Genomic DNA, 12,098 nt, shown 5'->3' on the forward strand with positions numbered 1-12,098 from the left:
AGATGAACACCCTTTGTCGTGTTATGCTATGTTATGACGTGTTACGTCAAATTTCTGCTACCAGAAACCAATTTCACACTCCTTAGGTCTTCACTTCACATTTAAGGAATAAAGTCATGAGACCTACAAAACGATGGTCAGGAATAGAGCAAACTGTCATGTTTCTAGCACTAAGAATATCTTCTGCCAAGTAATCCAAGTTCATACACATTGGTCTGTGCCTGCCTGGAATGGTCCTCCTGCGGATGGAGGCTGGTTTGGTGAATTCATGCAGATCTAAGGCATTGGTGTGTGAGGGGTGGGCCTGAATGACCACACGCTTCCTTCCGTCTGACCTTCCCGTTCTTCTTTCCGAGCAAGGCAGGGATGCTGTTCACTGGGCAGCATCAGCAATGACATCAACTTTAAGTGTCAAAGTTGATGAGAACCCAGGGAATGAACATATCTCTTCATTAAGTCACTGGACTGTTTAACTGGCCCGAATTGTGTGTGTTAGGGAGTGGGGTGGGAGGAGGGGTTATGGTATATTGCTCTAAGACCTTTGGAGAACCTTAAATTCAAGACTGATTTTACAAGGAGATTGACCCGAAGGCTCCCTCTAGGGGATGATTTCAGGGTCCCCACTTTATGTTCAAAAACCACCTTTATAGGTAACTCTCTAAGGCCTAAAATGTCACAAGTAAAAAGTTGTTCCTTTGGCTTGAGATTTTGTTAGAAAAATGCAAATATTGTTCACTTATTCCATTCCCGTCAGAGAGAGGGGATGAGGACAGGCAGCAGGATGGGCGGTGACTGCAGGTGGATGTGGGGTGACTCCCGAGGGGAAGAGGTGCCAGAAGGTGGGGTAGACGGTTGGCCTCACAGTTGGTTTTAGGATGCTGGTGGCTTACTAAATGCATTTTCTATGGGTATGGCCATTGGTCATTTATGAGCAGGGACAGATTCTGAGAGTCTGTGAGCTGTGGGAAGAGCCAGGCTTTGGAAGTGGACACAGCAGGGTTTGCATTTGGTTCCACCCCTGCTACAGCTGTGTGACTCTGGGCAGTTCTCCTAACCTCTCTGTTCCAGGCCTTGCTTTCTTCATCTGGAATATGGAGGGAGTAAATAGCACCTCCCAGGCTGTATGTGTGAAGAGGACCTCATGCGATGTAAGCCTGAGTGCTGAGCACCGTGGGCGGCAGGTGGTACACACTCAGTAGGCCCCCCTTTCCTGTCCACCGCTTTCTCCCGTTTTTATATGCTTTAGAGTTGTTTTATACCATATGGCCTTTTTCTTAGCGTGTACTTGCTGACACAGGCAGCTATCGGGCTGAGACCCAGTGATGGTACTTGACCATTGTTAAGAGAAGAACAAACAGACTCATGCACGGACACACTTGGAGACTGAAGGGTAAGTGGAAGGGAATGATGTCCGTTAGTTTATGGTGACCCAGGGGTATTTGCCTCTTGTCCTTTTTTACTTTCCTTATCTTATTGGAGCTCCTGCAGGTTTTGAATATCCCCCTTTCTGCGGGGCTGATGCAACCGTTAGAACGCGATTCTCATGTGAGTTGGAAATTATTCCGTGATGTGTCTGAGGACAGATGCACAGCAGGGAGCTTGCTTAGAAATTTCTTCTTTTCAGATATCAGTTGTGAACGTGTCATTTTCAGGCCTCGGCGGTTGAGCGCTGATTGAATCACTCACACCCAGCAGAAAATGTGATGGCGTTTGCGTTTCCCAAGTCTCACGTTTCAGACTGTCTGTCCAGGACTGAATTTCCTGAAGGGAGATTTGGAATTGAACTGTAAAGAAAAGTGTCAGTCATGCATTCATTCATTCATTTTCTTCCTTGGGAGAATCACCCAACCATAGCATCCCTTCCTGGTTTCGGAGACCTTGCTTGGCTTCCAGCAATCTTTTGGGTGGGGTGAAATCTCAGATTCCTGGAAGTGATTTCTGCAAACAAGGATTGCAACTCAAAATGGTCAAACACATGACAGAGAAGGAGGAGGGGGTTTTGTAGAGCTTTGGGAGAAATAAAGGACACTGAGGAAAGGGAACCCCAGGTCTCTGGCAAAGAAATTCCTGTGCAGTTTCTTAGAAGCACAGAAGGGTCTATGAGAAACATGGCAGAGTGGCCATGATGGCTAATTTTAAATATCCAGACACTCACTAGTGTGCTGTCTTTCTCATCAATTCATCTCAGGTCAGCAGGACCCTCACCTCGGAAGCTGGGCAAGGAGTGCTTTGCGGGTTTTGGTCTGGGCCCATCTTCTGACGTCACGCTTTTGTCTCTAAAAAGGACATTCTTTTCCAAATGCTTTGAAAATTATTATATTGACACTCTGTTTTTTCATTCCTTGGATTCCTCTGGTGGGGTCACAGGAATTCTCTCTTTTTCTTATCACTTTACTCCTGAGGTGGTGGGGTCATTTTGGCAGGAATAAGTGATGTATTTTAGGATCAGCCATACTTACGTTCAGTATTTTCATTCAACGTTACAATCACATACTAACCAATCCATGTGTTATTACAAAACCCTCTCCTTTTCTTTCCTTCTATGAGAGTCCAAATTCATCTTTCTTAATGGTACTAAGTTTAAAGGTTTCTAAAGCCTTGCATCATTGAATAATCAGTTTCAGGTCCAGGTCGGCCCCCAAACTGTTGCATGGCTGTTTAACATGTATTTATATTATGTTGCCTTGCAATATTAGTTACTTCATGAGCTGAGAGATTTTGTTTGAAAAAATGTTATGTTTCATTTTGGTTATTTTGAAAGTCAAGAGTACTCTTTTGGCACTCATAATTGAAGCTAAAAGTGTAATTGTGCTTCTTAATAATTTGCCTTTCTTTTTCTGGGACAAAAGATGGAAATGTTTAAATTAGCTACGTGCAGTACTTTCTTTACCTCCTTTTTAAGGTGTGGATGATCTTGGTTTGCTTTGTGAAGTGAACGCTTCAGTTACCTCATTTTGTCTAGAATGGGTATTGTTCCTGATCATGAGAGTTTTATGTTATTCCTCTCAGAGCTGTTTTAAAGATTGTCCAGCTGTACCATGCAGGATATTAAGAATTTATTTAACGTACGAATGCTTCTGGAGAATATGTCAAATTACTATGTGTTAATCTTGCACTAGCAAGGCAACATAATCAAGCCGTAGAACACCTAGAGTTTATTTTGATTTGTTTCACTTCTGTTTTAAATTTGCCACCCACAGTTATCCGAAAGAAATACATAAAAGCTCATGGGTTTGGTATATGTGTTTTTCCTGTCATGTTGTAATGCTGTCCAAACATGACAGTACTCAATGTTTTTAGGAACAGACAGATTGAAAGTCATTTGCTCTTTTGCTAACAATATCAGAGAACATTGGGAAAAAAAAATTCGTTTTCCGAATCTGCCTGTTAGTTGATGGTTGCGCTGTTTGCATAGCTGACCACCCACTGAAGCCAAGGCACGTGAAACTGCTGTCCACTAAAATGGGCCTGAAAGTCACGTGGGACCCACCCAATGATGCTACCAGTAGACCCGTGGAGCATTACAACATTGCCTATGGGAAGTCACTGAAAAGTCTTAAATACATCAAGGTGAATGCGGAGACATACTCCTTCCTTATTGAGGATGTGGGTAAGTGAATCTCTGGTCTTGTTCCCAGTCAGAACTAACTGTACACCTATGTTCTCCTGCTATGCTCAGGGTGACTACTTATGAGACAAAACGTGGCCAGGCTTAGGGTACCAGCGGGTTCTTTGGGTAGCCAAAGTCAAGAGGCTGGTTAGCAACAGACTTCATCTTGCCCATGGGCTTCCCCATCCTGCATTTGAACTGAATCCCCTATTCCTGGATCTCTCTCCAAATTGATGTAGGAAACAATTTTTAGTTTCTGGATGTGTTTTTGGAAAACACGTTGATCCTCTTTTGTCTCACAGAGACTGGGCTGCTGGACAAGTGTGCAGCCTAATCCTGAGATATCTAATTTATAAACCATTTTGTAATTAGGAGTGACTCTGGTCATATGTCCCTCTTGGCGTGTGTGATGTGTCCTGCTTAGCCACATCTGGTTCAAAGGTATAACATTTCTCCCCATTAAATATGATCCTGGAAGTTTGGGGTATTTAAAATTTTGCCTAAATATATTTCTTTAGAAGTGCAGGTACAGCTGGTTTTGAACTTAGGCTCTGAGCTGCCTCCTATGGACCCTCTATCTGCTGCTTTTTTGGTCCCAGTAGCCCAGAGCTCCACTGACTCTACAATCATCTCATGGTCCAACCTGAAGATGGTTGTTTCAATCGTTGCAGAGGAGAAAAACATGCAAAAAAAGACAGCCCTAGAACTCTCTGAAAAACAAATAGTGCCTCCCAAGCAACTTTCTGATGAGTTAACTGGACAGAAGCAGAGACACGTGGATTAAATTTCTTTGAAATATGAATAAGCTCAGAGCCAAGAAAGTGCCTAGCGAAGCATGATTTTGCTTTTTGTCTGAACCGAGAGCATTTCCCAGTTGGTCCGGCAGGTTGAGCCCAACCTAAGATGCCCCCAGGCCCAGACAGAAGTCAGAGCAGGCTAGGGCAGAGCGGGGGTCCCAGATGTGTTGCTATGCCTGGGCTCCTGGCTTGAGAACTGAAGTCTTGTTAAAGGAAAGCCTCTCTGAGATATGCAATTATCATTATTGCCTTTGACAGAAATAACTCTTACCTCTCCAATCCTTCCTCCCCTCAAATGCCCATAAACTTTCATCTCTTCAAGGAATTGGCATCTTTGCTTACCTTTCACAAGACAGTGATTCATTTTGAGGAAAACCAGCCCTACTAGAGTTTTGCTTTTCAAAGCTGCGAGTTCAGAGTAGACTCACTTTCTAACGTGGCATCTTGGTTTCCATTCACATCCCAAAACTTCAGGAGCTCAGCCCAAGAGATCTTCGCTATTTGACCTTGACCCTTAGATGCAAGTCAAAAAGTGGAGCCCAATTATTTCGAGATTAGCATTTCCAAGATTCCGGGGGATGCTTTTCTAGATTTTTGTTGAAATAGTCAAAGAAAACATGCCCGCATAGTAAGGAAGATACTTCATTGTGAAAAGAAGATAACGTCATGAAGCTTTATTTACTGCAGTGAAGATTTCAAGTGTGCTAAGTTTTATGAACTACATTGAAATTTTCTTACTAGTTTTTGTAGGTTTCCATTTGGAGTTTCCATATTATTTGCAGTTACCAACACTAGGTTAAAACAACTTTTTAACGGACAGTGCGTGACTGTTTCCTACATTGATTTCACATTAAAAAAACTCAGCATCTTTTTTCATTGACTCATGAGTCCAGGTTTATTACCCATGTCATGTACTTTGTACTAAGTAGATTTTGTGTCAGGTGTATGTCAATTGCCTGCAAGGAATGTTAGTGATTTTGATTAAAGAAAAAAGAGAAAGCGATAGTTAGACTTGACACTTAATTTGGATTTTTGTATTTGGTTATAACTGGTATAAGGAAGACAGTGAATTAAGCTGTCATTCTTGGAGATTTGAAACGGTGGCTTGATATAAACCGTGTGTTTCAGAGCCGGGGGTAGTGTACTTTGTGCTGGTTACTGCAGAGAACCGCAGTGGAGTGAGCCGTCCAGTTTACAGAGCTGAAAGCCAGCCCGGTAAGTCCGAACTAGAATTGGAGGATGTGTTTTTGTTACTTAGATTGGGAGAAATGTCCCTCCCTGCTTGTTTGGGTCAAGACTAATTTCGAATCGCTAACGAGTTCTCGGACAAGAACTGTTTAGATTTGTATAGTAAGCTGAAAGATTGAAAACCAGGAGCGCTTTATCCCTTCTTGTAAAGTAATTTTGATGTAGGTTATGAGCGTTTTGTCTTAAATTTTGGAGGACTCGCTAGAGTAAACCACGTATAAAAGATCAAAAATACGTGTTGTCCATGCAGTTTAGGTGCCTAGACTCTAACATGGCCTGAACAGATCTTTTTGAAGATTGTTGAGAAGACCGTTGAAATAGATGTTAGGGATGCTCTGAAATGTGGAAAATCCGATAGTCCTCCTTTCTAACTATCAAGTTGCATTTTCCTAATTTAGGAGGTGAATGGATCAAGATTGATGGTTTTCCCATTAAGGGTCCAGGACCATTTAATGAAACCGTCACAGGTACTATGTGCTCATTCGGTTCATGTCTTCACTGAAGCACCGTCTCGAAAGAGGGCTGTGCTTCTGTCACACACATGTGCTCACAAACCTTCATTTAGTGCCCATCGCTAAACTAACTCACCTGCCACACAGTTTTGGTCGATCTGCTCTGCACTTGATGGACCAGACTGCAGCCAGTGTCGCTCATTTCTCACCGCTCTTTCATGTTCTGGTGTGGGGACGTGTCTGTGTCTACATCTGGGGATGCTGTTGCACTGTTAACAGGCAAATATGGTGGTTGAGATGGCAGTCTTGGCCCAGTGAGGATATTTACAGCTCTTCTACCTGTGGATGCATAAATGAATGGGGCCACCAAACAGTGGCTTTTATTAGCTAATATGCTGCATCAAGGCTTCCTCTCTTTTCTTATCCATGGGATATTTTGGCGACATGTTAGATATCCTGCCTTCCATCTCTGCTCCATATTTGTATATACATATGTTTTACCATTTGGATGTTGATGTTGTCTGGTCATATTGTTTTATTTGTTGAGAGAAGTGTTGACATTTCTTGTGTGTTTCTTGAATACATTTAATTAATGGTTAAAAAAGAATGTAAACTATAAGCAGTTATTTCAGACTGTGGTTGGATAATATCCCAAAGGCAGTTTGATAAGAAGCGATGTCTTTAAATGCACCAATCTGGCACTATTGTTGAGAGGAAGGTGAGTATGCTGAAACCAATGACATAATCTGCTTCTCAGGTCACACTTGGTGGGTACAGGCAGTTTTCAAAGTCCTCTTTATAGGAAAAGGGAGTGGAAGAACAAAACAACGAGAAAAAGTGGATTTTGAGGAAAGATGCTATGTTCTTGTTCAAATATGTTGGACTTGGCGGGGATCTGGTAGAGATGTCTTATAGGTGATTGGAGGCGAGGGCATGAAAGTTGGAAGAGAGAAACAAAAGGCAGATATGGATTTAGGAGCTGTGCTATACAGTGAGAGTTGAAGTAGGGAGAGTGATGAGTGGGTGAGAATTAGGAGAGACAAGAACAGAAGCCAAGGATGAAGCCTTGGAAGACATTGACAGGAGACGAGTTAAGAAGAAAGTACATCTAGAAAGTGTGCAAAGTAGGAAAGGAATTTGATTTCGGAGGTTGTCTATTCCTAAAGACACACATGTAAACACTCACAGACACACATAAACTTTTTGCTGACAGATGTACTGTGCCTTGTATTTGAATTCTTACACTTTGTATTCTCAATGACTATTTTACTTTTATAATCTTCCTGATAAAGCTTTCTGAATGACAGTTTTAGAACAAGTAATTTTCTTACTTTTTCCTAAGTAGTTAACTTATGTCTTCTTTAATAGAAATGTGTGTGTGTGTGTGTGTGTGTAACCTTTCTGAGTAAGCACATGTTACAGAGACACTGGGGACTGGGACTCACAGACAGTCATGCCCCAGCTCACTGTTGGTTTTCTGGATTGTGAGGTCCTTTATCCTCTCCCTGCAGGAGCCTCTGTAGGCCCTAATTGCTGAAGACTTTAATACATGACACTATATTTGTCATACATTATGTTAAAAAAGTTACTGGAAGAAATTGCTAGCTGAAAATTTTTTTGCAGCACGTGATATAAAGCAGAACTTTAAAAAGTACTTATCTAGAATGCGTAGACTTGGTCACAGTGCTCCAGAAAAAGTTACATTTTATTGTTAATGAAAATAATAAAAATAATTTATGAGGAATTATTAACAAGTGATCAACATACTTCTATACCTTCTTTATGAGGCTTGGTAAATACTCTAGGCTGTTGTTCTGAGGAATGGCTAATATACGATAATCCTGTTAAACGCAAGAAATACTGTCCTGAATTCCAGGTATCTGCATTCAAAGGAAGGGATTTGTCCAGACATTAGCATCTGCACCCGGGGCTAGGTCCCAAGGGTTGGCGTTAGTGCTTTGATTGGCAATACCTCGTGTTCTTCCCGGGTTTATTTGAAACTGGAGGAAAATCCATTCTTTTATTCTGCTGGAAACAGTGGTTTCAGTTCAAATTTCAGAAGGCCTCCTTTGCTGGCTGAAATCTGTCTTGAGCTCATTGTCTTTACTTAAAAATAAGACTTTAATTATTTATTTATTTGTTTGTTTATTTTTTGGTGGGGAGATGTAATTATGTTTATTTATTTATTTTTAGAGGAGGTACTGGGGATTGAACCCAGGACCTCGTGTGTGCTAAGCATGTGCTCTACCACTGAGCTCTACCCTCCCCAGGACTTTAATTATTTAATTAATTCATTCAGGGCCTGTGGTTTTCCAGGCACAGTTCTGAGTGTAAAGGTACAATAGTGAATGAGATAGACATGAGCTTGCCTTGTAATGAAGACTACATTCTAGTGGGAAAGAAAGACAATAAACACACAAGGAAAGATTAATACAGATAATCTGTACTTGTTTGTTCAGGCTCCCGTAACAAAGTACCACAGACTGGTTACCTCGAACAGTAGAAATTTTCTCACAGTTCCAGACACTAGAAGTTCAAGATTCAGGTGTCAGCAGGTTTGAGTTCTCCTGAGGTCTTTCTCTTTGGCTTGTCTCTCCTCTGTGGGCATCGTCTGTATCTTTGTGTGTCCAAATTTCCACTTCTTCTAAGGACACCAGTCAGATGGGATTAAGGGAACCTTAAGAACCTCATTTTAACTTAATTACCTCTTAACAGGCCCAATCTCCAAACATAGTCACTTTCTGAGGTAACTGGGGGTTAGATCTTCCACATGAAATTTTTTTTATCGAGGGGACACAAAATTTAGCCTGTAACATAATCATAAATTACTTGGAAAACAAGCTGCACTGTGATACGGAACAGGCAGGGTCGGGAGCCTGGGAAGTGTGGACAAGATGGCGGCACCAGGCCAAGACCATACGAGGGGGAGGAAGAGGGTGCCGGGGTGTCCTGGAGGTGGGCAGGACCTGAGCCATTCTCAGATGGGTCACTCATGCAAAAGTGAACACTCTTAGGACTCAGAAAATGGTAGGACTAAGCAAAAATCCAGCCCGAGGGCAGAAGTTTTGTCTTCCTCTTTGGGTAGCTCCTGGCTTATCTTTTTGTTAGAAAGTGTTCTTAATATTTAAATGTAAAATCTCTCCTGTTGAGATGTAAACCCATATCCCTTTGTTTTGTCGCAAGGGAAGATGTGTCACAAGTCCCTTCATATGGGACTCCTCTTACTTACCTTTCCTGCAGACCCACCTGAAGTGGTTTTAGCGTTTCTCTGGGACTGGACTTGGGTAATCGGGTCTGTGCAGAGCCAGGCACTGGAGGTCAGGATGAGGACTGGTCCAACTCTGTTTCCAGTCAGCCCAGGGACTTAGAAGGCAGCTAATCTGCGTTCAACAAGCTCTTCATCTGGGAAATTTTAGCTCTTAACAGGATCATCTGTATTTTTAATAATACGGTTTTCTAAAAATCTGTTCCTTTGTGCTTTCCTAAAGTGGTGGAGCCCAAATTAGACATAGTACTGAAACAAAAGTCTGATTTATGCTTTGTATTTTCTTTACATTAAATTTTAGTTCATGAAGCTTACTATTTTTCTGACAGTTAAATTGTTGCTCAGACTCAAGTTCAGCATAGAGTTCACACTTCTCCTTGGCCATTTTCAACCAACGCTGGCAAGATACCTGCGGTCCAGCCCTTCCCTTTCTTATCAGGGCCACCCCCCTGGCCCCCAGGTTGCTCCCTAAATCCAAATAGCTCGAGGGCGCTTGGTTCATGACGTGCCTCTTCACACCTGCGTCCCAGACTACGTCAATCTCGGTGATGATGCTCTGTGTGATAGTCTCACCTCATGGCTTCCGACTTGCCTCCCGTCACTAGGATAGAGTTGTTCCCCTCCAAAATCTAGAACCATGAAATGCCCCATCACCTCACTTCTTCAATGCCTTCATTCTCACAAGCTTGTTTCAGACCCAATCAGACTCAGTGTAGATAGTTTCCATTTTCAGAGTCCGGAGGTCATCTTCTGGTTCATTTCTTGCTTTTTTTTTTCTGGGTCCCAGCATTTCAGCCACACTCGTGTCAGCCCGGCTATGCCAGGGCCCCCCAGCTCTGTGGTTTTCCTTCCTGCGTGCTAATTACTGAGCCTCGTGGGACAAACAAAGAGCTAAGCTGTTCCGCACTGTCCCAGCTTCTTAGAGCTGGTTTTCTAGCCTCATCTGGGCTTTGCCTGGCCATGCTTCTATTTTCCATACTCAGTTTCCTTTCTTTCTCCCACAATGGCTAGTCCAAAAATTCACCACTTTCTTCAGGCTCCTTCCTCTGCCTGTCTTCCCCTCACGTCTAGCAGGCGACCTTGCTCCCTGCCACCTGGGGAAATGAAGGTCATCATGTGACATCCCTTGTCTTTCCTCCCGTGACTTCTAAGCCATCACGGCTCCCTTCCCCCGCCTTGGCTCTGAGGAAAGGGTGTCATCACCACTTCTCTTTAAGGCCGACTTCAGACACATAAAGCTTCTTTGCAAGCATGGTTAGACCCAAGGGCAGTTCTGTGGTGGGATTCATCTTTGGAGCCTCCCCTCCCCCACAGGACCTGGCTCAAAAGTTGACTTGAACGCATGTTAAATTATCTGACACTGAAATGGTGGAACTATGAAACCATGAAAACCAAAGCTTGCCATCCTTGCTTTCTTCCCTGGTACTCCTTTTATAGGAATTACCTGTGGACATAGGAGAAGGGGATGCCCCAAGCATGCACCTTGGCCTTTTCTATCAGTGGTTCATCAAAATGACCACCTACTTTAGGTGCATTTTCTTGCCAGTTTGTTTATCTGAATGTGACTGATGTGGAATTTGAAAGTTCTAACCCCATTGTCTTGAGATGGGCTTCTTCCCTAACCTCTTGACTTAAGAGCATAATTAACCCATCAAACTGTAGCGTCTCCACTGCTCACTTCAGCATCCCTGGCTCAGGCTCAGCCCCTCAGACTTCTCAGCTGTACAATAATGGGCTTCGCAGGAAGGCGCCAGGCTCCTTTTGAAGAACCTTTCCAGATTCTAAGTTTCCTTCTAAGGTTCTAGGGTCCCTTTCAGCTTTGCAATTTCATGAATTCATGGCATGAAGTCACTTTGAATGAGCAATCCTCAGCTTTGCAAGCAGTTGGGAACCACTGCTGAGAAATGGTGTTTTGCCTTTGTCTCTGCCCTACATTGAGTCAGCAAATCCAAAAATCATATTCGCAAAGGAAGAAACCCTGAATTAGAGTTTGGGTTGGTGCCTGAATACACAAAGGTGCCCAGAATAAAGAATTGTCTGCAGTACTGCATTGAAAAATGCCTCTTTGCTTTGTGTGCAGATGGCAGGCATTCTGCCAAATGAATAAGGAGCTAGGCGTGTTCACTTACTTAAATGGATATGTGCGTCAGTATGACCCTGGGTGAAAGGAGGTGGTGCCATACACCAATGGGCAATTTACATACAGCACGGCAGCCTCGGGGCCACCATCGGAGAATACTGGAGCCAGGTCAGGGGGCTGCTGTGTGCCAGACTTGTGCTTAAAGTGTACCCCAGTTCAAAGTTGTTAAGTTAACTATGAATCAAACCATCCTCTTTTCCCATACTAGTTTCAATTTAAAACATCTTTGGCCCATGGGGAATTAATCATGCCCGTGCCATTATTTTCTCCTATTTGCTTGCCTTCTCATGCAATTACTCATTTTTTAAGTGTGCAGTTTGCAGGGCAGGACTCAGTTTCTGGTTCCTGACCTGGGGGTGAGCCCCGCAAGGGCAGTGCACTGTGATTGACTCATCTTTGTGTCTCCAGAGCCTGGACAAGCTCATAGCAGGTGCTCAATAAATGTTTGTTGTGTGACATGCATGTGGAGGCTGCTCTGCTCGGCACCCCGGCTCTGGGAGAGGAGTTAAGTGCGTGGGTGCCACAGCCGTCTGTCAGTTGGTTGAACCCCTCTGTCTCATCAGTCGCTGACTTGTGGAGGGGATCT

General features: G+C 43.2%; 1 protein-coding gene across 2 annotated transcripts in view; it reads left to right on the plus strand.

Annotated features, from left to right (window-relative positions):
• FNDC1 (fibronectin type III domain containing 1) overlaps positions 1-12,098 on the plus strand; it is a 92,151-nt gene that overhangs the window by 21,910 nt on the left and 58,143 nt on the right. The window contains exons 2-4 of one of the 2 annotated variants that reach the window (XM_072966112.1): positions 3,416-3,610; positions 5,536-5,622; positions 6,054-6,122. The exons of the other annotated variant lie outside the window; for it this stretch is intronic. Coding sequence (XP_072822213.1) covers positions 3,416-3,610; positions 5,536-5,622; positions 6,054-6,122 — 351 coding nt within the window. The remainder of the gene's footprint in view (positions 1-3,415; positions 3,611-5,535; positions 5,623-6,053; positions 6,123-12,098) is intronic. 2 annotated transcript variants of the gene reach the window in all.

The sequence above is a fragment of the Vicugna pacos genome, chromosome 8 (assembly GCF_048564905.1).
Source record: "Vicugna pacos chromosome 8, VicPac4, whole genome shotgun sequence".
NCBI classification, from domain to species: Eukaryota; Metazoa; Chordata; class Mammalia; order Artiodactyla; family Camelidae; genus Vicugna; species Vicugna pacos.